Source organism: Miniopterus natalensis, chromosome 13 (assembly GCF_054644295.1).
Source record: "Miniopterus natalensis isolate mMinNat1 chromosome 13, mMinNat1.hap1, whole genome shotgun sequence".
Classification (NCBI taxonomy): Eukaryota; Metazoa; Chordata; class Mammalia; order Chiroptera; family Miniopteridae; genus Miniopterus; species Miniopterus natalensis.
The window spans coordinates 21,500,348-21,525,816 of record NC_142093.1 but is presented as its reverse complement, the minus strand read 5'-3'; the positions used below and the strand labels follow the sequence as shown (position 1 = coordinate 21,525,816).

General features: G+C 50.7%; 2 protein-coding genes across 4 annotated transcripts in view; both read left to right on the top strand.

Annotated features, from left to right (window-relative positions):
- THADA (THADA armadillo repeat containing) overlaps positions 1–16,328 on the top strand; it is a 266,071-nt gene extending 249,743 nt beyond the window's left edge. For all 3 annotated transcript variants that reach the window (XM_087823521.1, XM_087823522.1, XM_016204113.2), the window contains exons 37-38: positions 13,967–14,136; positions 15,189–16,328. In XM_087823521.1, the coding sequence (XP_087679647.1) occupies positions 13,967–14,136; positions 15,189–15,584 (566 nt within the window). In that variant the 3' untranslated portion in view covers positions 15,585–16,328. The remainder of the gene's footprint in view (positions 1–13,966; positions 14,137–15,188) is intronic.
- A 3,386-nt stretch (positions 16,329–19,714) lies between these two features.
- On the top strand, positions 19,715–23,677 carry ZFP36L2 (ZFP36 like 2 zinc finger CCCH-type). Its single transcript, XM_087823520.1, has 2 exons — positions 19,715–19,881; positions 20,355–23,677. Exons 1-2 carry the CDS (start codon positions 19,831–19,833, stop codon positions 21,750–21,752), a joined length of 1,449 nt encoding a protein of 482 aa, XP_087679646.1. The 5' UTR covers positions 19,715–19,830; the 3' UTR covers positions 21,753–23,677.
- The last annotated feature ends 1,792 nt before the right edge of the window (positions 23,678–25,469 follow it).

Genomic DNA, 25,469 nt, shown 5'->3' with positions numbered 1-25,469 from the left:
TAGTGGCCTTAAGTTCATTTTTAGCTGAGTGGATCATTGACCTTCACCTTGAGCAGAAAGAAAGGTCTCCCATTTCCAGAATGAGCTCATATGCATCTTCCTAAGACAGATGCCGACGGAAAAGGTGGGAATGGAATAGATTGAGCAGGGGGATGCCATGGGATCCTACTAAGTTGGCCCACTCAGGGGAGAGGGAAGTTCAGAAGCCTCCTGTACTGCCCCAAAGTCTAGCCTTTTGGAATTGGGCCCAGCTGCCCAGGGTGGGCACCCCTCTCTCCTCGTTGTGACTGACCACCTGTCTACTTACCAGTGAGAAGCAGCCCCCCAATCAACAGTGAAGAGTATGCTTTGGGGCTCATCACCAGGACATCAGTGGCCTTCTGCTTCAATTCTTTGCCTTTCCCAATGGAAACTAGCACTTGAAGGACACTGTTCTGGCTCCCTCCCCAAAACAAGTGGGCTCTGGGCAATTCTCTGAGTTCCCTCCCGCTAAGATAGAACCTCTGGTTTCTTGTTGCTGCCCTGAGGGACTCTGATTTCTGTCTACTCCTCCATTCTCTCCCTGTTTGTTTCTCCATCTCCACTCTCTACCCACCAACAAAGGGACCTCTCCCCATAACCTAGCAGGTGCTTTCCCATCTGGAAGAAGACCTCTGAAGGGCAGTGCCGTGTTGGAGAGACAGTAGTGATCTGGGAATCAGAGTCACCTATCTTGAACCAATTGGTTCTACTCTCTTGGCCTCAGTTTCATCATCTGTAAAATGGGGGTAATCACATATCTCACAGAATAGCTATATTAAAATATGAATAAAAACAAATGTTAAAAAGTGAACAAGGTTCCATCCCCAATCCAAATGCTAAACGATAGTTTCTTAATGCTGGAAAACCAGAAATTTGCTATTTGTTATAGAGTCATTTCTATTTACCAAATAGAGAAACTTACCACTTTACTTGGAAGGTTAACTTTTCATTCCTTCTGTCATAGACTCATGAACACCTGCAGGTGTTCTTTCCTGTCTCTCTTTTCAGACAGGGGAAAATTTAAAAGAGGCTGATTTCTTTTAAAGGTATGTCCCTCTTGACATTTTATGTTTCAAAAGAAAGGAATTTAGCTCATTCAGAAGCTTGACCTAACGGTTTGTGCCCAGGTTGACGTATTTTTGTGCTACCGGGGAGGCAGCTATGTGAGTTTGAGTTCAACACTTGCCAAATGGCTGTAGCTACCCACAGAATTTTAGATCATATCTCTCCACTTCGATGAGAATAAAATAACAAAGCCTCACCCACCCGGAGTCTGTTGCCTTTTGCTGAGCAAACTCATGTCAGGCATTTAGTGCCGAGGCTTTACCCCAGCTGGAAACCCGATAATGAGCGAGGCTTAAGAATCCGAGCTTCCCAGAGTGTGTGGGAAACTGAATGTTAGAGGCCTCGGCATTCCGGCTCCGATACTTGGACAGAGCTTGTGCAGTCCCTTGGTTACAGCCACTGGGGGCTCCGAAAGGCAGAGACTTAGCCAGAGCCTTGTCTCGGCGGTTGCTGAGGGGCCCCGGCCTCTGGTCGCCTTGCGGTTCCAGTCACTCCTCCCCTTCGAAGCGGCCCCACAGCAGTGAAAAACAATGAAAATCGGCCACACCCATGGAAATGCGCGGTGGGGAAAGAAGGCGACAGCAGGATCAAAGCCTCCTGTAACCCAAGAATTCCTCCGCAGCTCGAGTCCCTTCGTAATTATGGTTTGGAGATTTGCCAGAAAGCAGAACCACTTAGCATGCCATATTCAACAATGAACCGTTTTCTGTGTTCATAATAGTCAGTGTGCAGAGCAAATAGGCACCTTGAACAAAGGGCAGGGTATTTATGTGTGTATATAAAATAACCCCGCACTACCTTAGACTGAGGCATGTCTGCAGGGAAGAATGTGGCACTTCCCTCTGCTCTGGTACCTGTTTTATGAGTAAGTTAGAGAAAAGCTACATACCCTGCCCCCATCCCCACCTCCCTATAGTAAAAAAAACACACACACAAAAACACACAAAAACTGTTTAACCCAGAATTTTTCAAACTTGTTTAATAGCCAAATTTTTCCCCTCTTTGGTTGATTTTGGAGTTTGGGCTTTTTTGTTTTAAATATCTACTACCATTCTACCCTGGCTGGTGTGGCTCTGTTGGCTGGGTTTCGTCCCAGGCACCGAAAGCTTGCCTGTTCGGTTCCCGGTCAGGGCAGATGCCCAGGTTTCGGGCTTGGTCCCCAGTGGGGCCTGTGCAAGAGGCAGCTGATCAGTGTTGGACTCTCACATCGATGTTTCTCCCTCTTTCCCTCTCCTTTGCGCTCTCTCTAAAATCAATAAACTAAGAAAAATAGATAGATAAATAAAACTATCTATTAATGTTCTAAAAAGCCAGTGTCTCAAGGAAATGATGGCTGAGGAGGGTAGGAAGCCGGGATTTATTTACGTCGGTGGGAAGATAGAGAAAACAAGCCTCAAGCCCCAAATAAGTCCGTGATAAACTGGATGATGATTCCTGGACCCCAGGTTTGTACATCAGTTTGGAATCACCACCACCACCCTTGCACCCTATTTCTGTGTCATTGTTTGTTCACTTAGCCGTTTATTCATTTATTCAGCAAACATTTGTCACTGGGGGAAATTGGAGAATGGCTGCTAGGAGGAAAGTTCATCAGAACTGAACCTTAAGGAAGGGGTGGGTATAGTGTCGACGAGGAAGGACGGGGAGCGTTCCAGAAAGACAGTGGCTGCCAAGGATGAGGCCTCTTCAGGGAAGGGTTGAGTCAGTGTGGTACGAGCCTCAAGTGCATGAGTAGGGTGGGGTGAGGTGACGCTGGGATGCAGGGGAGGACCTTTGGGTCAAGCAGGACTCTGTCGCATGCAAAAGATGGAAAGTCCCACCCAACCTGCTTCAGCACAGAGGGGCATATTGGGTCATATAAGTGAGAATTCTGGGGCTATGGCTGGCTTCAGATGTGGCGTAATCAAGGGCCAAACTGTGTCCCAAGGACCTAATTTCTTACCATTTCTCCCCCCAGCTCTTAGGTTGGCTCTGTTTTCAGATAGGCTCTCATTTCCTTTGGAGTTGGAAGATGGCTATAGGAGTGCCAGCTATATCTGTGCCACTAAGGTCTCATTGCTTTTTCAATGGCTCTAGCTGGGTTCCAGGCCCATCCCAGAACTAATCTGAGGTGGGGGAAATGATACCCTGATTGTCTTAGATGTGGGGCAGGTGTCCATGCCTGGAGTGGGGAGCAGAGTTGGCCCCACTCAAACCACATGGACCAAAATGTGTGGAGGGGCTGGCTCTCCAGGGGGAGATGGGAGACTGCTATCCAAAGAAGGCGAATGGAAGCTAGGCCACAAAATCAACAGATGTCACTAAAATCTGGAGTACTGGGCCAAAGAATCTGGATACCATTTGCACCAGAGAAGCAGTAAAGATTTTTGAACAAATAACTAACGTGATCAGAGTTATGCATTAAGATTAATTCTGCCACAGTTTAATGGCTGCCATGTGCTTGGCACATGCCAGGGGCTCAATAAATATATATTGAACGAGAGAGATAAATGGATGGATTAGGGAGAGAATGAAATTAAAGGTAGGGAGCATTCTTAGGAGGCCATTGTGATAGTTTGAGAGGGAAGCTAGCAAAGGAAGTAACAAAGACCCATCAAGGAAACCAAGAGGCTCCATTGTCATGAAACTCCAGTAAGGAAAACTGTCAGGAGGACAGGGTTGGCCAACCATGCCAGACGCTGTCAGAGGTCAGGTCAAGGAGAAGAAGGACCAAGGACATGTCACAAGAGAGTTGAGAGAAAGGGTTCAGTAGTGGGAAGTGAGGAGCCAGCTTCAAAGAGTTTACAAGTAAGGAGGAGATAGGCAGATAAAAGGCCCAAGTGTGATGTGTGGTCACCCTGTAACCTCATCCGTCTTCTCATTCCCACCCCCCTTCAAATTCGGCAAGAAGCAGCCCCTTCACCTCCACGCCTTCTTCACGCAGTACCCCGTGCCATCTCCATGAGCTTCCTCCGCTGCAGGGCTATCTCTCACATAAACACCGACTTTACTCCTTTGCCCTAAAACCACATTTCCTAGACCCTGCTCTGCCTTCAAGCTAATGTTTTAGAAGAATCATTAAAGAAATTCTGAAAGTGGGGAGGGCAGAAGTTTGAGTTTATGCTGAATATCCCTGGTAGAAGACAAGATTATCTGTAGGAATGAGTGGTTAGGGAGTAGGATATAGGGACAGGGAGAAAGCTGGAGCCATTTATACAGAGGTTCAGTTAGGAGTCACCAAAAAATGAATCAAGAATTGCCAGGGGGCAGTGAGAGGCCAGCGGAGATTAAATAGCATGAATTTATAGAGCCTAATCTGTATACTGCCTCTCATCAGCTAGAATCTGTAGCTGAAAGTGGAATAGATTAGGTCTGGGGAGAGGTGGTTCTGGAACACTGTTGAGCCTGGTAGCAGGTCACGTTGACCAAGGGATTGGGGACTAGGCAGAGCATCACAGACCCAGGGAGTCCAGGATACAGAGAGGGGCAAGCAGTGGCCATGAGAAGGGTCAGGGTCAAGGATGTTGTCAAGATTAGAGTGACTGGGTAGTTTCAGTGGAAGTAGAAAGTTAAAAAATTGCATTAGGAATATTAGAGAGGTCATATGGTATAGGAACCATAGTGCATAACTATGTGGTTTAAATCCCATGTTTTAATCTGTGTCTCTGCTCATGTCATTTATAACATGGGGCTCATTGAACCTGAAATGTCATTCTAATAATGCATATGAAGTTGATACATATTAAGAACTTATGATAGTGCTTGCACATAAATGCTCAATAAATGTTAGCAATGATGTTCATTTAAAAATGATTTTTAAAAAAACTTAGAATTTGAGATCTTGAAGTTGAAAGAATTCTGAGTAATGACAGATTCTCAGATGCCATCATCGTTTGGGAGTAGAGTGAAATTGGAGACTGAGAGTACTGGAATTGAGGAGGCTGAAGAACGGTGAAACCAAATGCTGGGAGGGACATCTTCGTGGATGTTGGAGTCACCAGTGGGGTGTGTGAGTCTGTGTCATTAAGAAAGGCCAGGTCTCTAGCTAAGTGATTAGTATGGACTTCAAAAGAAGGGGGGTCACTGAGCGAGACGGGGGAGGGGGTTGTCTAGAAATGGCAGGAGTGTGCTGATCTGTCCGAGTCACACTGAGGGAAAGAAGGAACAGCCTCTGCTGGAAATTTAGGAGTATGGCAGCTCCTGCCAGGAGGAAGGGAAAAAAGGAAAAATCCGGAGAATTTGCTCACAATAGAACAGATTTTGATTGAGAAGAGCTGTTTTTCATAATAGCTTTTAAGAAAAACCATTCCTCGAGCCTGGGGCCAGTGTGAATAAGGCATGAGGGTAGAGGAGGGCGGGGCAAGGAGGTTTTAGAGTAGAGTCCTGAGAGCCAAGCGGAGGCTGGGTGCCCTCACCTCGACTGAGTGTGAACACCGGGCGGGCTGGGGCGCGGCATGCCCCGCTGGACCCCACTGCCCCACGGCCCGCCCGCCCCCGCCCCGGGGGGACGTGGGGCTGCATGCATTGCCCTCTGCAGAGGGACCGGGAGGGCTGGGTAGGGGGCTTCTGCTTTTAGAGAGCAGATGAATGGCTTTAAAGGTAAGGAAACAGGACACCAGCAGCTTCGTGGCTGTGTTCTCTTCCAAAAGCACTGCTCTATAATGTAATTGTATTCAGACATTTCTTTTGCATGACGTCAGGGAATAGCCTCCCTTAAAAGCTTTCATGAAAAAGCACAACTATAAAACAGACTCAGGCAATGAAACAGAAACCAGACGAGTGGGTCTGTGTAATTTGGGTAAAGAGATTTCTCCGTGCAGCTTTGTGATCTGATCTCCGCTGTTTGCATAAAACTCCATTTCATGGAATCCACTTACATATATGAGTCTTACCTTGCAGGTGCTTTTAGATGTAAAATGTCTTGTTTTATTACTGAACGTGATGCGGTGCAGGAAAGCAAGGGCTCCCTCCTCAGTGGCTGTTAAGACCGCCCTCCTAAAGCTTGTAACCCTCCTAGTCCTCCAAGTCCTAAACTTCTTGTCCTGTGTGAGCCCAGCCCATGTGCACCTTCATCTCTCCACCCCACACCCCTACTCAAGCTGTCTTTGGGAGATGTGTCCTGGGGAACCATACTGATTCAGGAGGCACTTTCTTACCCACCCCCTTTTCTTTAAAGCCTCGGGGACACAGAATTTGAACAACCCCTCATCCTTTGTTCTTGGCATACTCTCTCACCCCAAGGAGGTCCTTTCTTTTCTCTATTTTTATTTTTTGCTGAGGCGAAATTCACATAACATAAAACTAACCATTTAAAAGTGCAATTCAGTGGCATTCAATACAGCCATAATATGCAACCATCACTCTAGCTTCAGAGCATTTTCATCACCGCCACCCCCCACCCCCCCACCCCACACACACGTTCATTAGCAGTCACTCCCTGTGCTCCCTCCCCTCCCAGCCCCTGGCAGCCAGTCTGCTTTCTGTCTCCATGAATTTTCCTGTTCTGGATGTTTCATGTAAGTGAATCATATGATATATGACCTTTTGTGCCTGGCTTTTCTAGGCACAATGTTTGCACTGTTCATCCGTGTTGTAGCGTGTGTCAGTACTTGGTTTCTCTTTATGCCTGAGTAATTCTGCTGTATGGCTATACCATATTTTGTTTATGTGCTCACCCACTGATGGACAGTTGGGTTGTTTCTACCTTTTGGCTATTGTGAATAGTGCTGCTGTGAACATTCATGTCCAAGCTTTTGTTTGAGTACCTGGTTTTCTTTCTGAGTATATACCTAAGAGTGGAATTGCTGGATTATATGGTAATTCTATGTTTAACTTTTTGAGGAATTAGAGGTCTTTTCTTGATGGAGACTCTCCTAGGTCTGCTCTGACAAGGAATAGTAGGCTTATACACCCGTCCCCACTCTCCAAGACATGTTGACCTCATTCTGCTAGATCTGGAAAGAAACAGAAGGAATAAAGTTGAGGAACCAGAAGTCTCTCTGAAAGTGAGTAAGGCTACCAAAGAGATGCTGGTAATCAGAAGACAGACAGTCTGGGTGGGGAAGGGCTAAGGTGCTGAGAGGATTTGGGGCCACTAGAAAATATTGGACTAAGGCAGGGAAAGAATTAGTGAGAAAGGAACTAATTGCCCAGAATGAAGGGACATGTGAACCTGAAACAGCGTGGCTGGTATGGCCAATGCTCTAGTGATGCAGAAGTGATACGAGAGAGCTGTGGCCTGACTTACCCCTCCCTGGGCGGAGGGAGCAGGCAGAAAGAGCCTTTCATGCTAAGGACTTAGAACAGTCAGTCTTTCAGGATGCCACTGAAGGCTTTAGCAGGATCGCCCTGACCGCAGGGTAGAGGAAGGCGTGGAGAGTAGGAAGACAAGACAGGAAGCAAGGAGGCTGGTAGGAAGGTTCCCACTGTTGAAGGAAGAGGGATGTGGGCCACCCAGGAGTGGCCGTGGGGATGGAGAGGCAGGTGCCGTTATTGTCAGGACAGCTACCTGTGGATCTGGAGGTGAGGGCAAGGTGCCACCAGGAAGGAAGGGCAGGAAGTAGCAGAAGGGAGAGCTTCAGAGAGACCCGGGGAGCTGCAGAGCTCTGTGTACCTGGCCAAAGATTCGAGCCCGGTGAGAGGCTGGAGAGGCCACGAGTTTGGGAACAGGAAGGGTGGGGAAGTCGGCCAGCTACTGCTTCTTGGGCAAGGACCAAATTCAGGAATTCTGTGTAAATATAAATTTAAATATAAAATTTTAATCTGAATTATACCAACTTTGATTAAATTTCATCAAGAAACATTTTCCAGTGTAACTCCATCAAACCAATTTATTTCCTTGATCAGTTTTCCATATAGATCACGTACACCATTTCTAATGTTCTCCCTTATTTTCTTAAGTATCAACCCTTTTATGCGTAAATTTAACAATGAAGAGTTGATTTGGGGTCAAAATTTTAATCAGTTTGAGTTTTACCATCCCCAGTTTTGTTCTTTAACATGTAACATTTCCCCCGTGGTTGTTGCTGTTGTTATTCGCAGTTTTCAGTGTTGCTGACAGAGTGACTTCTCTGATCAGTTACTGTGAGTTTTGCTGTGTGTTATTTAGCCATATTGAGCTTACTTTTATGTTGACTGTTTTTACCAGTAACATTCATAACAAGGTCAAACCATCCTCAAGGTCAAAAACAACCTGCTGCTTTTCAGAGTTCCTCTTCCTCCTAATCCCTCCCCCCACCCTCCGGTACCGGACCCTTCACACCCCAATGGATTTAACTCATTTAAATCCATCCTGCAATGGTTGGCTCTTTCCTCCCTTTTAGTTGCCTAAAAATCCGGAGCCTCGCTGCCCTGCTTTCTCTTCCCTGTCCTGTTTTTAACGAGAGGTCTCCTGTGGCCCGTCCCTCCCCCCAGGCTTCTCCAGCCTTAGCCGTCCCACTTCCATTGGCCCACAGCCGTGGCGGCAGGCAGGTCCTGATGCCTGTGAAAGGTGGACGTGAATTCCAGGGAGGCTGCTAGAGAATGTTGGTCACAGGGGACAGATAGGAAAGGCCTTGGGAAACCTGGGAGTGAACTTAGTTTCAAGGTATAAACTTCCCAGAAACTTTGAAATTAGAGGCACTTAACATTTTGAGCACTGTTTATACATCTTAAAATCACTTTGTGTGTTTAGGAGTCATTTATACCTTGATTTGCTGGTTATGTGACCATGGGCTGTTTTTGTTCTGTGTATCGCTGTGAAAGCCTGGGATGAGGAGGGGCACCAATGAGGGGGCTCCCTGGATTCTGCATAAGGCTGGAGCTGGTCATAGTAAAGCCCTCAGGAGAGAAAAATGATCTTCCTGAATTTTTATACTTTCAAACTTCTAGTCTTCAGTTACACTTCAGGACCATCTGCATCCACTATATTCTATTATTCCACCAATGTGTTGGGGGAGTTGGGCGGCCCCCCCGTCTTGAACTCTGTCCTGTGTCCTGTTCTGGGACTGGACTCGTCCTCAGGGGAACTCAGCGCCTTATGGTCATGACAGCTTTGCTGAAATGAATCAGTCATTTGGTTTCTTCTGCTATCCCACCTCAAGCCCTGAGTAAGCTAAAAGGGGTGAGTTTGGGAGTGGGGGACCGGGAGGAGTAAGGGGGTGCGTGGCACCAAGGGCCAGAGAAGCTTTAGGAAGAACTCAGAAGGAGCTAGTCAATCTTCAGAACTCAGGCTGAGAAGAAATTCCCTGAGAGAAACAGAAAGAAGTTCCAGTAGTGAAATAAGCTAAAGAAAACTGGAGTGACTTCAGAGAAAGGGAAACAGAAATTGCAAGATCCGAGCTCATCAGTGAGGAATGTGGAATGTGTCCGCAGAGCCGTTGAATGAACCCTGCCCGGCAGAGGACAGGAGGCTGATGGAAGAAGGGGATCTCACGTTGCCCAGGCCTCCCCACCCTGCACCCGCCGTCTGTGGGCATCCTCATTGTACCCCACCTTTTTTGCCTGCCGTCACTGGCTCAGGGTCGGGGAGATGGGGAGAGGGTCACATTGCCCCTTCCAGGAGGAGTGCTTTGGGGCCAGTGACCGTGTAGAGAGAAATAAAACACAAGGCGCGTACCTCACAGGAAGAGGTGCAGGTGACTGAACACTTTGGGAGGCTCAGCGGAGTGGAGCCGCCAAGGAGCAGGCGGCCGCAGGGGAGGTGCCGGAGAGGGCAGGGTTTGTCTGGAGGCAGGGGCCGACTCTGTACCTGGCACAGGAAGGGCCTCATGTGCTCAGGTCAAAGGAATCCTTGCTGAATGGAGGGGAATGCCCGATGTGGGCCAGACACTCTTGTCCAGAGCATCTGTGGCCTAGACCCAGCTCATGCCGCACCGTTGCCCCTTCACATGCCAGGGCCCCAGGGACAGGCCTTCATTATCCTGGAACAGCCGTGGATACTTTGGTTGCTTGCACTTATTGGCTGTAATGAACGATGCTGTTTCGAACATTTATGTACAAGTTTTTGTGTGGACATATGTTTTTTTTATTTCTCTTGGTTGTATGCCTAAGAGTGGGAGAAACCTTGAGACTGTTTTCCAAAGTGGTGCACCATTTTACATTTCTACCAGCACTGCATGGGAGGTCTGGTTTCTTCACATCTTCACCAAAACTTACTACCTGTCTTTTTTATTATAGTTATCCCAGTGGTTCTGATTTGTGTTTTCCTGATGGTTAATGATGGTACGCATCTTTTCATGTGCTTATTGGTCATTTGTATATCTTCTCTGGAGAAACATCTATTAAGATCCCATGCACATGTTTTAATTGGGTTATTTTTCTTTTATTATTGGGTTTTAAAAGTTCTTTGTGTATTCTAGATCCAAATCCCTTGTCAAGTATAAGATTTGCAAATATTTTCTCCAGTTCTATGAGTTGTCTTTTCACTTTCTTAATGATATTCTTTGAAACAAAAAATTTTCAGTTTTGATGAAGTCTAACTTTTTTGTTGCTTGTGCTTTTGACGTCATATTTAAAAACCATTGCCTAATACAAGATCACAAAGCTTTAAGCCCATGTTTTCTTCTATGAGTTTTATAGTTTTAGCCCTTAAGTTGCGGTCTTTGATACATTTCGAGTTAATTTTTGTTTATGTCGTGAGGTAGAGGTCCAGTTTCCTTGTTTGGCATGTGCACATCCAGTTGTCCCAGCTCCACTGGTTGAAAGGACTATTATTTCTTCCCCAATTAATGGTTTTGGCACCCTTGTCAAAACTTGACTGACTGTAAGTGTGAGGTTGATTTCTGGACACTCAGTTCCTGTCCATTGGTCTAGGTGTCTCTGTCCTTATGCCACCACCACACTGTCTTAATGACTGTAGCTTTGTTGTAAGCTTTGAAATCAAGAATCGCGAGTCCTCCAGTTTTGTTATAGTTTTCCAAATTGTCTGGCTGTTCTGGACACATAACAGGTTCTTCGGACACACTTACTGCTTGGTCACTTGCTTTCTTGTTTCCTTGATGGACTGGCAAGCCTATGAAGCCTAGCTGGCCTTCATGGTTGGGCGAAAAACTCCTCTCCCTACTCTTCACCCTCCCCTTCACAAGGCATTTGGCCAGTGGGGATCTGGACTGTTCTGGCTGAGCTGTCTTGCTCCAGGACAAGGTAGTAAAAAAGGGAATTTGATGGGATGCATCTGGACCCTTGAGCAGGCGATCTAAATCCAGCTAATCATCCTCCCACCCCCATCCCAGCTTTCCTTCCCCTTTCCTCCTCATCTTGCAGGATCGGTGTTTGGGTGGTTATAATTCCATCTGGATCCACTTCCAGCCAATGCACCAGTTCTCCTCTCATGCCTCTGTTATTCCCATCACTGTCCTGCCACTTCCTAAGCATGACTCATGGCAAAGTGGTGCAGGAGGGAGGATATCAGTCCTGGCAGGTAGGGCAGGTGTGGGAGTCTGGCCTTCCTGGGCGCATCTCTGATCAGCCCCATGTGTCCTTGATGGACCCAATAGTAGTGTTGCCTGACCTACAGGCACTGCTTTTGCTGGTACAGAAAAGTTTTTTCTTCCCTGTGGGCCTTCCAGCCCTTGCCTTAAGGTGACAATAAAGAAGAAGGGGGGGTGAATCAGAGGGCAGATCTTTTAGAAAGGTGTCAAGATAAGCTGACCAGTTGCAGGTGTCACAATACTAAGGACTTACAGCTTTTACCTTCCCCCCCCTAAATATGGCCCTCAGCTGGGAGCTTTTTAATAACTAAAGGTGATAAAGCCAAGCCTGACTTCTCATCTCCCAGGGTGTGGGGAGTGTTTCTCATTGCCCCCTGCAGGGTAGGGGCGGCCTGTGCCCTGAGGTCAGCTTGGCTCGGTGCCACCACTACTGACGGTGGACTTGGACCTGTTTGCCCAGCCGCTGTGCGCACAGCTTCCTCACTTATTTAATAGGGATACTTCCCTCACGGACGGAGCAGTTAGGGTTCAGTAGAAGGAAAGTGTTTGTTGTCATCAACAGTGATACTAGTTCACCATTTGTTGAATGCTTTCTTTGTGGCAATCCCTCTGTCAGTGTTCATACGAAATCCAGTGAGGAAAGATTTCAGAGCCATAAACGAATGTTCTGAGCATCTGCTCTGTGTTTAACCCAGTAGTGGTCTTCCTGTGTATGTTTAATTCTGTGAGATTTGAAAGATGCCTGTTAATTCTGCCTTCTCCCTTTACAGATTCTAAAACAGTTTAGAACTACACAGAGGAGTCAGAGATAAAAACAGGGATTGTATTGTAGGTGAAGGCTGGACCAACACCTAGCTCAGACTTGCAGCCAAAATGCACCTTCATACACACCCCTCTTTCTGTTTCCCAGTGTAAGTCCTCGCTCGAGGCTGCAGAGCCAGCTGTATGGAGAGCAGGGGCACTAAGGGGCAGGGGTCCTGGGGTTGATTTGGGCCTCTGAACGTGGTAACCGGTCCCTTGGCTGCTTCCTGAGTCAAGGCTCTGCTCTGTGAGCTCTAAGTCCTGGCCCTGCTGGAGGTCACCAACCCTGCTTATCTCGTCACAAAGCAGGTGAGATCTCTGGAATGTTGTGCTAATTCTCCAAATCTGTGCTCTGATTGCACCATGAAACTTGTCGATTTCATTTTCTTTATAGCCACCTAAAGCTCTGTGACTGTACACAGTGGGTTACCCTGTCTGAGCCCTGGATTCCTCATCTGTGAAGTAAGGATGGTAATGCCCAAACCATAGGATGTTGGACTGGAGAGAAAGTATTTGGTCAGGGCCTAGCCCATAATAGGTCCTCACAATAGGCCTAAGCCTGGTTCCACACCATGGAGAACTCAGCCTCCCATTCCAGATGCTGAGCCTTCTGTGTGCTGAACACCTCCCTTTTGGGCCATGGTCAGGGACACGTCTGTGGGCTGCAGCTGGAAATGTGGATTGACTTGAAAGACAAGGTCTCCACAGAAGGGGGTTACTGAAGAACAAGCGCTGGTGCACGGATGGTTCCACAGAGGTTCGTCGTCTGGGCGGTGGGATTCCGGTCCCATGTTTCAAGCCTCCTCCAGCTTGGTGTTGGGAGGGGCGGAGTTCTTTACGGAAGTGTCAACACCCTGAGCCTCCCTTCAAACCCATATTTAGGACCGTCTCAGGCAAAATGGTGAAGCAAGCAATGGCTTCCCGAAGGCGCCCACTTCCTCTTTCGGTGCCCTCCACGCAGGCAGCGAGGAACACTCGCGTCTGAAAGACGAAGTCACTCTAGGACGGCAGCAAAGCCTGAGCTAATTCCAGCCCACCACCTGTTGTTGCACAGCCTGTGAACTGTAACGATGGTTTTTACATGTTTAGATGGTTGGAGAAAAATCATAAGAATTATTTTGTGACATGAAATTCAAATTTTATTGGGGCACATAAAGTTTTATTGGAGCATAGCCACAACCATTTGTTTACTTACTGTCTTTGGCTACTTTCAGCAGAGTTAAGTAGTCGTGACAGTCTAAAAGGTTTATTCTCTGGCCCTTTAAGAGCAAGGTCGCTGTTGCCCTGTTCTAACATATTAGAGGTTCTGTGTGTTACGTGCCCAGCCGGATTTGCTGCTGGAGGAAGGGGCAGACCGCTGGAATGTGGGCATTGTGGCAGGCCTGCAGAGGAGGCTCTGGGTGGGAAGCTTTCCTGGTATCCTTCCAATTACACGAGACAGGCTAAGGGGAGGTAAATGTCTTGTCCTGCAGGTGGGTCTGCTCCTGTCCACGCTGTGAGAGGCTCTAGCTGTGTAGACAGCAGGACTCAGAAGTGGGTTAATAACCTTTGGTGAGCCTGTCCCACCAGCTTCCCTACCAGGCTGGTGACAGTGGTTTTACCTGGGGCCCTTCACATTCCCAGAGTCTTGTAGAACCTCCCTGGGCTGGCCCCAAGCAGCACGTTCATCTCTCACCTCTCTGTTTCCACAGAATTTGCCTTCTGCCAGGTGGATGCCTCCATTGCTCTGGATGTGGCCCTGGTTGTGCTGTGTGACCTGCTCCAGCAGTGGGACCAGCTGGCCCCTGGACTCCCAATCCTGCTGGGATGGCTGCTGGGAGAGGGTGATGACCTCGTGGTCTGTGTGGAGAGCGAGCGTCAGGTAGTCCTGGGGTCTCAGGACAGTGGAGGTCAGGTCGGAGTGTCTTAAACCCACTGGAAACAGCACGTACAGGCCTACTTGGGTCTAACGTGCCTGCTGAAACGTGCTTCTGGATGCTCAGAGCAGTAACCAATCAAGAAACTGTCCAAATGAACATGGCAGCCTGCTGGGTGCTGCTGGGGCAGCTCTCATGCCTGCTTTTGGGGTTCTGGTCTGTGGGGAGAGGGGACTTTGAAAGAGGCTCCTTGGAAGTTGAGAGTTGAATTATGGAGAGTCTTATTAGTCAGCAATGGAGGAGCCAGGGGCTCCCCATGGTGAGGTCTGAAGGTGAAACATTTCCAGAAAATCAGGGTCCTTGCAGGGTATTTGCTGATTGAAGAAAACTACTAGCCTCTCCTGGTGAGGGACTAGTTAACACCCAGGAAAACCAAGGACTAAGACAAGCAGCAAAAGGATCTGAGAACTTCATATTCACCAGTGTCTGGCTCAGATGCCTTCTTGGCATCACCAGCAGGCTGAGAGTTCAAAAAGCAGCCTGTTTATGGGAAATTGAGAAACAAGATAAAGTGTCTATGATAAAATGACCTTGAAAATCCCCAGCATTATAGAAATTTTGATTTCATACTGAGACTAGTTACTGTCTCATGCGTGGTGGTTTGTTCTTTGTTCTGCTGCTGAGAGTTCCCTTCCCCCCTCCTGTCTGATTTCTAGATGCACCTTTAGGTCTAGGGCCCACAGCCATGTTGAGGTCCCCTTTTCAGCACCAGGCCCCCAAAATATCTTGGCTTGGAACCACAAACACATCTTTTATCAAAGGTCATGTTAAGTCTGGAGAAAAAAATTCCTCTCTGGTAGAGAAGTACAAGTGAAAATAGAAGGTGACCTTCAAGGCTGCAAGTGGTATGTGTCTGCTGGTGTTGACAGGCAAGAGTGGGCCCTCTCCCCGGTGGGGGAGGCGACACACCTCTTCTGCATCTGGTAGGACTCTGATCGTGACTGGGGCTTGCAGACATCCCCTGTAAGGTTGACTTTTGGCTTTTCATTTGATTTAGGTGGAAGAAGACTACCTGTTTGAAAAAGTAGAAGTCAACTTTTGGGCTGAGACCCTGATCTTCGTAAAATACCTCTATAGGAACCTCTACAGTCTTCTCTCCAAGTCCAACCAGCGTCCCCTCAGCCCTGAGAGGCTCTGTCATCTTCAGAGGACAGCATCAGAGCAGTGCCACCTCCTTTCCCAGCTCTTCAAAGAGCTGCCACCAACTGCAGAGTTTTTGAAGACAGTGGAGTTCACGAGACTGCGCATTCAGGAGGAAAGGACTTTGGCTTGCCTGAGGCTGCTGGCCTTTCTTGAAGGAAAGGAAGGGGAAGACCCCCTAGTTCTCAGTGCTTCGGACTCTCCAGCAAAAGCAAATCAGTTAACTCTTCCAGGAACAGAAATGGCTTGTTGAAGAAAGACGGCTTGGGGGCTGAGGGTGGGGGTGGGGGTGGGGGGGATTAGTCCCCACTAAACCTGCAGGAAATGTGTTGAACATAAATTCAAGTATTTTTTTCCCTTCATACCTCCCCAACTTCTGTAAGTCTAGTCTTCCCACAGAGGAGTTTTTCTTCAGTTCATTCATTCAAGGCAGCCTGGTTTATTGCAGCTACTGTAGGAAGTGAGGCTACCACATTGAATATTTACTCTGTTCCCAGGTGCAGGCCACCTGTGGGCCTGAATTAGCCTTTTTCATCCCCCAGGACCTCTAATGCCCAGCCATAGCCAGCCTGCATTTTCTGTGAATTGACTGCACAGAATTGGGTTTTGACACATGATTTCCACCACCACCCCTCCTTTTTTGGGCTGGATGTAGGACCTGGATTCATTGGCAAACAGCCCATTTGGTCAAAATTCCCAATTTTATTCCATTTTAGCTAAAGCAGAAATATGTTCCAAATGTTAGATGGATCCTGAGAGTATTAAGGATCAACTTCGTACAAATAGGGTTTTTTTATTGCCTGCATGTGAGTCCTGAGTGACCTACACATGCCATCCTAATTATTAAAAGAGCCATTGAGAGCTCCTACCCCAGAAAGAAGTGTTTGTGCTAATGCTAGGATACCTGATTTTGCCACCCAGTGAAATCATAGCCTGTTGGCTGTTAGAAGGAACCTGGGGAAAGAAGAGCCAGAATAAATGATGTATTTGATGCCTACACTGTTTATTATCATTTTCTTAGTGACAATAACGAAAGGTTTCTTATTTAGGATGCCAGAAAATACATTTATCCATTTCAGTTCTGCCTTTCCAAGCCCAGTCATCTTCCTCAGACACCCAGCAGGTGTCACTCTTGCACACATTTTGCTGCTGGTCCTGTTTTTCGTTGACTTGCCATTGTTAATTTGTAATTTCAGAGTAAGTGTAACCCTCAGGCAGTTATCTTGAAATTCATAGCTTGGATGGGTCATAGCCTCCATCTACATTCATTTTTCATCCTAGTTATCTGAAAAAGCCATTTCAGCAATAGTATATAAACTTGGTCCAGCTTTTAGGATCTGTAAATATTTTAAAATACTTCTCAGGTGAGCAGTCACTTAGAATTATATTATTGATGTTTGAGGGTCTGAAGAGGCAGTTTAGAGGAGAGAGCGTTTGATATGATCATTTCCTACTGCAGAAAGGCTTATATTTCAGATAGAATTTGTCTCTCTGAAAGAAAACCATCTAACACTAAAAACACAGCCATACTAGAAGTATAAAGAAAGGGTTCTATAGGCAGAGGCAGGGAGAAAAGTTAACTTAGTGTCCAAAGTTTTGTCTTAAAGAGAACAGGAAATTCCTTGGTTGGTTTTGCACCATTCAGCTTAAAATGTGTTTTTTTTGTGATCCTAAATTAATTACCTGGTTAGGCATTTGTGTCGCTCACACACACTTGATGGGAAGTTGCCAACCTAACTTTTTTTTGTTCTATGAAGAACTGGCTGGTGAGAAGTCAGGGAATTGGCATAATGTGCTGATAACCATGATAGAATATTATGAAACTGGCTCCAGCAAAGCCCAGCATTCCCTTTTTTCTCCATTTAAAATGAAATATAAGCAGTTGCATAATTATAAAAATGTTTTACACCAACAGGTACTCTGTACCAAAGCATGTACCATAGCATGTTTATATGTTATCTCCAGAATCCTTCTACCAAGCCAGCAAAGTGGGTGTTCTCATAGCTTTGAGTAGGAGGAATTACCCCAGGTTTTGATCTTGGCTATGGCCAGCCTAGAAGGGCAGGAGGGACAGATGTGTCACTGGTTTTGTATCTAAAATCATGTTGCTGACCTGCAGTAGCAATGGCTAGGGAAATGGCTATCCCACACTTTCCTGGTTCCCAGGGAAACTGTAGAATACTGTACTGTCAGGGCCACCCTCAAATTGTTGTGTTTGGGGGTCATTTCAACAAAGAACTAAAGCAGAACAGCCAGGGTTCTTGGAGTGTCAGCCACAGAAGCCCAGCCCTGTCTAGAGGCCAGAGTATGCTGGGTCAGTCAAGAATGAAGCAGTAGCCTCTTCTGAGGGCACTATCCTAGGGTCCAAGATTTGGTGCCCCCTAGCTCTGCGTTCATGATTCTGTGGACCTCTAGCCATCTGGCCTAGCTTTCCAGAGGCCTAGCTTTCTCCATTTTTATGCTTTGTAAATTTGTTTTAATAAATAAGATGGATTTTACTTATCTTTTGAACACCTTTAACAACTCATTTGCACCTTCACAAAGGTGAGAGATGACTAAAGCAGGAATTCTCTTAGTTTTACCAGAAAACTCAAGTACCAAAGAGTACTTGGTATTTGGTACACAAAAATGACGTGATTTGCCTAAACTCGTATGGCTTGTCAGGGGCAGGGACTGAACTCCCAGCCCTAAGTTTCTGATCCCAAAGTCCTTGCAGGCCTACCCAGGCTCTAGCTCCCTGGGAGGGTGTAGGGGGCGCACAGCAGTGGGCACTGCATTCAAACTGAACTTCAGGAGTCTGATTCCCCGATTGGCAGGCCCAGCTCATTCCCTTCCAGGTTAACAGAGGAACTGAGCACCTGATGGAAATGAGGGCAAGGTGAAATAAGATCAATTTGGGAAGGGGGTGTGGGTCCCGTAGCTTTCTTCCCAGACACCTAGGGCGTCTTTCAACGTAAGCCCAACTGCAGCCTCGGCAGCCAGGTGTGCAAAATCCTGGGCCCAGCTGCAGCTTTTTGGCAGCATACTTGCAGACAGGGAGTGACAAGGGCCCTGCAACAGACTCTGTATCATCCGCCCCAGTGGGACCGCCAACGGCTTTAGCCTCGCTGGGCGCTAGAGGGGGTGTCTGCCCCATGCCCGGAGGGTGCCCGCGGCGGAGCGTTTCCCAGCACAGGCTTTTGGGGTGTGGGACCCTCGGGCAGTTATCTTGAAATTCATGGCTTGGATGGGTCCTAGCCTCCATCCACATCCATTTTTCTACATTTGCTGCTGGAAATGCAGAGGAAATGGGAGCGAGTCCGTCTTCCGAGCGCTCGGCGCCCGCCCCGCCCGGCCCCGGGTCAGCCCCGGCCGGAGCCTGGGGCCTACGGGGAGCTGGGGGGCAGGGAAGCGGCTTGGCGGGGGGGCCTGACGGGCAGCTACACCCCAGCCCGGGAGGCGGGGAGGCCGCGGGCCCGGAGCCAGGCGGGAGGCGGGAGGCGGGAGGCGGCCCCGGCCCGCGCGGCCCCCCGGCCCGTCCTCCCGCCCGCCCGCCCGCGGGCTCCCGGGCCGCGCCGCCCGCGCCTCTGGCCCCGGCTCAAGGTCTTGTGATGCGACTCGCGCAGCCCGGGCGGCCGGGCCTGTTGACCGCGGCCGCGCGCGGGGCGGGGAGCGCGGGGCCCCGCCCGCCCGCCCGCCGCAGCCCGCGTGGCCGCCCCGCCCCCCGCGTCTCCACGTGCAGTCGGGACGGAGCCTCCACCCGCGGGCCGAGGCCGGGAGCCCGCGCCCCGCCGCCCCGCGCAGCGCCTTTGCCGGCCAGCCGGCCGCGGACGGCGGGGGATCCGTGCAATTTTGCAGCTCCCGCGCCCGGCGCTACACCGGGGCAGGTCCGAGCGACGCGGTGTCGCCCCGCAGCAGCAGGCGGGGCGGGCGCGCTCCAGGCTGCAAGGCCCCGGCCCCGTCCAGTGCGCTGGGGATGCCCAGCAGCGCGCCCCCGCCCCCCGGCGGCACCCACCCCGACGCGCTCTCCCAGACACCCCGAGAGCCCGCGACGGCCCCGCCCCGCGGCTTCCCCCCCCGCAGAGGAAAAAAATTGGCGGCGGCCAATGGGAGGCCGGGAAGGCGCGTGACGTCGCGGGCCGGCGGGCGGCGCGTTGCCTGGAGACCCGGCGGCGAGCGCCCCGCCCCCGCGCCCGCCCCGCCGCCGCGCCGAGCGGCCTATAAAGGGCGCGGGCGCGCGGGCCGCCGGGTTCCAGCAGTCCGCGAGCTGCCGTGGGCGCCGCGCAGGGGGCGGCTGGGCACCGGGCGCGCAGCAGCGCCCTCGCTCCTCGCCTGGCCGCGCGCCGCACTCCGGGCCCCTCGCGCCCGGCCACGCCGCTCCCCTCGCCCCTTCTCGCCCGGCCCGCTCCCGGCCCCGCCCCGCCCGCTCCCGTTACTCGGCGTGGCTGGAGCCCGCCGCGGCGCGCGGGCTTCCCTCGGAGCTCCCCGCCTGCCCCGCCGACGCCGCAGGACCCACCAACATGTCGACCACACTTCTGTCCGCCTTCTACGACATCGACTTCTTGTGCAAGGTACGCGGGGAGCCCTTCGCGGTCTCGGACCCGCCTTCTGGCCTCGGCTCTTGGGGAAACCCTCCCCACCCCGACTTTTTGGGGGCCGGGGAAAAATCCCGAAGTTTGCAGCAGTTGCGCTAGCGCCTCGTGGGCGGAGAGAGGGCGCGGGGAGGGGGCCGGGCGCGGGAGCGGCTGTGGCTGCTTCGTTTCTCCCCGGCCGGCTCGGCCACGCTTCCCGGGCCTCCCGGGCCGAGTGCGCGCCGCCCAGGCCGGCGACCCGGGCCGAGGGCCACACGTGGAGCCCCGGCGCGGCCTGAGCGGGAGTCCGGCTCGGGCCCGCGCGAACGTGCTTCTTTTTCGCGTGTTTGGGTGGAGGGCGGGGGCCGAGTCGAAATCAAAAAGAAAGAAGAACCAGAAGACTGGCGGTTACTCTGCAGCTCGCCCCAACCCTTCCGTCTCTTACCCCCTCCCCGCTCCCCTCCTTTCGGCAGACGGAGAAATCCCTGGCCAACCTCAATCTGAACAACATGCTGGACAAGAAGGCAGTGGGGACGCCCGTGGCCGCCGCCCCCAGCTCGGGCTTCGCGCCGGGCTTCCTCCGACGGCACTCGGCCAGCAACCTGCACGCGCTGGCGCACCCCGCGCCCAGCCCGGGCAGCTGCTCGCCCAAGTTCCCGGGCGCGCCTAACGGCGGCAGCTGCGGCAGCGGGGTGGCGGGCAGCCCGGCCGCCTACGGCCCCCTCAAGGAGCCGTCGGGGGGCGGCGGCACAGCCCTGCTGAACAAGGAGAACAAGTTCCGGGACCGCTCGTTCAGCGAGAACGGCGAGCGCAGCCAGCACCTCCTGCACCTGCAGCAGCAGCAGAAGGGGGGCGGCGGCTCGCAGATCAACTCCACGCGCTACAAGACGGAGCTGTGCCGGCCCTTCGAGGAGAGCGGCACGTGCAAGTACGGCGAGAAGTGCCAGTTCGCGCACGGCTTCCACGAGCTGCGCAGCCTGACGCGCCACCCCAAGTACAAGACGGAGCTGTGCCGCACCTTCCACACCATCGGCTTCTGCCCCTACGGGCCGCGCTGCCACTTCATCCACAACGCGGACGAGCGCAGGCCCGCGCCGTCGGGGGGCGCCTCCGGGGACCTGCGCGCCTTCGGCGCGCGCGACGCGCTGCCCCTGGGCTTCGCCCGCGAGCCGCGGCCCAAGCTGCACCACAGCCTCAGCTTCTCGGGCTTCCCGTCGGGCCACCACCAGCCGCCCGCGGGCCTCGAGTCCCCGCTGCTGCTCGACAGCCCCACGTCGCGCACGCCGCCGCCACCCTCCTGCTCCTCGGCCTCGTCCTGCTCGTCGTCGGCCTCGTCCTGCTCGTCCGCCTCGGCGGCCTCCACGCCCTCGGGCGGCCCCGCTTGCTGCTCGGCGGCGGCGGCGGCCGCGCTCCTGTACGGCGCCGGGGGCGCGGAGGACCTGCTGGCGCCCGGGGCCCCGTGCGCCGCCTGCGCGGCCGCCTCCTGCGCCAACAACGCCTTCGCCTTCGGCCCCGAGCTGAGCAGCCTCATCGCGCCGCTCGCCCTCCAGACGCACAGCTTCGCGGCCGCCGCCGCCGCCTTCTACCGCGGCCAGCAGCCGGGCCCCGCGCCGCCCGCGCCCCTGCCCGCCGGCGCCGCGCCGCCCTCGCCGCCCTTCGGCTACCAGCTGCCGCGCCGCCTGTCCGAGTCGCCCGTGTTCGACGCGCCCCCGAGCCCCCCCGACTCGCTGTCGGACCGCGACAGCTACCTGAGCGGCTCCCTGAGCTCGGGCAGCCTCAGCGGCTCCGAGTCCCCCACCCTCGAGCCCCCCAGCCTCGACCCGGGCCGCCGCCTGCCCATCTTCAGCCGCCTCTCCATCTCCGACGACTGAGGCAAGGGGGCGCCAGTGAGGAGGAGGCGGGAAGGCCGCCCCTGGGGGGCTGGGGGTGCCCCGCCGTCCCCCCCGGGCCAGGGGCTGGGGGGCTTGAGTGGGGGCAGAGGCCACGTGCGGACTGCGGGCCGGGCCGAGCACTTGGACTCGAACTTGTGTGCCGGGAGGGGCCCCACCCCTCCCCTTTCGGTTTCCTCTGGTTTTGTTTTCTATAATTATTTTTATTATTACGAAGTTTCATTCTTGTTGAGCAAAAAAAAAAAAAAAAAGCCAACGAACTTTTTTGTATTGATGAACAAAATATTCACAACTGGGCAGTTGTGATGCGAATAGAACAAAAAAAACCAAACACTTAAACTTTCTTAGTCTCAGATGAGTTCGGGACTTTAGGAAAAAGCCAACCCAGCACCAGCAGCTACCAACCACCATTCCATATCCTCACTTGAAAAGCATTAGTTACAGTCCAGATGTGGGAATTCTTGTCTTGAAAGGAGTTCCTCACTGTTTGTCTCAGACCAGTGTAAACAAGCCAGCCAAGCCACCACCTTGTTAAGCCTATAAGCTTTTAGAGTTTAATATTCTGCCACGAATATGCCTTGATAGTAGGCTCCATAGTTTTGTTCGTTGTTTTTTTTTACCAAGTTATGTGTGCCTGGAAAAACCTTGCATTCCAAAGTTTCATACTGGGTTACTGGTTTTGTTGCCACCACTTAGTGGATGTTTAATTTAGAACCATTTTGTCTGCTCTCTGGAAGCCTTGGGCAGAGCTTAGTTTGTAGTTGTTGGAGAATAACTGCTGATTTTTTAGCTGTTTTGAGTTGATTCGCACCACTGCACCACAACTCAATATGAAAAACTATTTAACTTATTTATTATCTTGTGAAAAGTATACATTGAAAATTTTGTTCATACTGTATTTATCAAGTATGATGGAAAGCAATAGATATATATTCTTTTATTATGTTAAATTATGATTGCCATTATTAATCGGCAAAATGTGGAGTGTATGTTCTTTTCACAGTAATATATGACTTTTGTAACTTCACATGGTTATTTTATTGTAAATGAGTAAAAAAAATCTTAATTTAAGAGATTGTATGTAATATTTATTTCATTAATTTCTTTCCTTGTTTACGTAAATTTTGAAAGATTGAATGATTTCTTTACAGAAATCTACATGCTGTGGAAGTAGTTTAAGAGTTTTCTTAGAATGTAAAATGGTTGTAGCCCATCCAAATTTAAAGAAAAAAAGTGACCACATACTTTGCAATCAGGTTTAAATGTGGCATGCTTTTCTCATTCCAAGTTTATAAACAAACAAAAAGTTTTTGTTTGCTTTTTCCACCAGTTCTACTGTGACATACTCTGCGTATAAAGACATGTAGCAATAATGGGGGGTAGTCTCTCTCAGTGCCTTTGGAAGGGCCAGAACTAGCCTTAAATCTTCCTCAACCAAATAAGTATTTTGTCTATTAGTGCTTGAGAGAATTTGAATGTAGGATGGGTTCAACTGCACAAAAGGAAAAGATTTTTACCACTTTTTTTATAGAGATAAAGTGAGGAGGCCACCTCTTAGTGCTAAAATAATAGTATGTATTACATGAATATGCCTTGTTTAATTACAGGAAATCCCAAAACTTGTACTATTTTCTTTCCCCATGTAGAAGGGCAGGAATGCTTTCCTAGACAGCGGGTGAATGAGCAGTAGCTTTAGTTTGTATGTACGTAGGTACAGTTGGAGCACTATGTATGTATGTATGTATTCTGGACTACTTTGACAGAAGTAGGTATTTGAATGTAACACAGTAAGTCAACTTGAGTTGTAATATATTTTTGGGGAATCAGTTCACTACAAATTGTGACTGTAAACATTGTACTGTAAATGTTTTGTAGTTTTCCCCCAATAAAATTTTTGGGAAAAAGTATTAATGTGTAAGATAGCTTTTTTTTTTCTTAATGGGAATATTTTGCTTCCCATCCGTCTGTCAGGCCTGGCCCAGGTCTCAGAGGGGTTGGGGGCCCGGATTTAGAGAGCTGGCAGAGCCTGCCCCCCTCCGTGTTTTATGTAGTAAGTTCTTTAGCTGAGAAAAGGTAATTATTTGGACTGTCAAGGGCATTAGTTAGCTGTTCCCCTTGGTAATAAGATGCATCCAGTGTTGGCTGGTGGCGAGGCCTGGCCAGGAGGCCTGAAGGGGTGTGGCCCGCCTGTGAGTCACCAAGTAGATCACGTGTCTGCAGTGGCAGCTGAAGGTCCGATTTTTTTTGATTTTTTTTTCCCTGGGCCGCCCAGGGAACTGAACCGCTTGAGTAGGGAAGGGGGGCCGCTGCCAGGCGATGGGCCGGCGCTGCAGGCCCTGAGAAGTGCTGCGCTGGGGGGGCCTGGGGTGTTCCTGGGCGCGGAAAGCCTGGGAGCGCCCTTGTCCGGAGAGGAGGGGCGGGGGGGGACGTGCAACAGGTTAAACTTACCTCTGGGCGCTGTTTGCGCGGACAGCTCCTGGGGTGAGCGCGTTATTTGTGCAGAGGGATTAGTGTCTGCTGGAGCCGACTGGCCGGAAAGCAGAGCCGACCCTTGTCTCTAAGAAAAAGGAAGCAAACAACGACCCGTTTGCTGATTCTCAACACGTTGGGCAAAACCTTGGCGTGGTTTTTTCCTACAATCACTTTAAAAACTTAAAAAGCAGGTTCATAAATCAACCCATGTGTTTTCTTCACCCTTCACCCCTACCCGCCCCGCGCACAGTTCAGACACTTTTTCCAAAGTAGGTAAGAGATTTAGCAAGTTTGTTTTCGTGTCTGCGGCAGCTGCGCGCTGTCGGCCGGTGCTCGCGCCCCTCCCGGGGCGGCGGGTCCCGGCTCCTGCTCGCGCCCCTCCCCGGGCTCCTGCTCGCGCCCCTCCCCGGGCTCCTGCTCGCGCCCCTCCCGGGCGGCGGGTCCCGGCTCCGCCGAGCGTGGGGGCGCCCCCCCGCCCCCCCGGCCCCGCGGGCAGCTGCTTCGCGTCGGCCAGGACGCGCCGGTGGCTGGAGCGGTGGGCGCTCGGCGCGCCCCGGAGGCGTGGGGGACGGTCTCAGAGTTCCCCAGATGCCCGCCCTTGGCCGAGGAGGGTTCGCCAGCGAGGACCCTGCAGGCTCCCCGGCCTCTTCACCATAAAAAATGTACGATGCGGGGGGAAACTCTAAAATGTGATGCTATTTGGGCAGGCCTTGTTTCCACTTCATTCCAAAACTTATTTTCCTTAAACAAGTACTTTTGATCAGCTGGAGTGCTCGACTTCTTTTTGGGGTAAGCCACATTTATTTTTCAAAATGGATTTGTTTGCAATCCCAGCTGCTAAGATCTGATGTTTTGTATTTTAGACCTAGTGGAGGGTGGAAAGCTGGGGGGGTCATTCAGAAATTTGCTCTTGCGGTCATTGTCTCTGGAGTGGCTGGAATTCACAGAAAACAAAACTCTGCTATTGCTTGATCACCCTTAGGAAAGTTTTCGTGTAAATTAAAGGAACAAGAAATAACAAATTGCAAGTAAAGACAAGCCAGGATTTCTATCACAGGCTTGGGAGTGGAACTAAAACTGACTCTGGCTCTAAAACTGTATTACATTCAAGATAAAATTCTTTTGTAGTCAGTTGTGAAAAGGAGCCCAGAATGTGATGGTGTTTAGAATGTCCCAATAGTGTGGCATTTCCTCCAGCTGTTTGAAACTAAGGTGTTTTTTAAACAA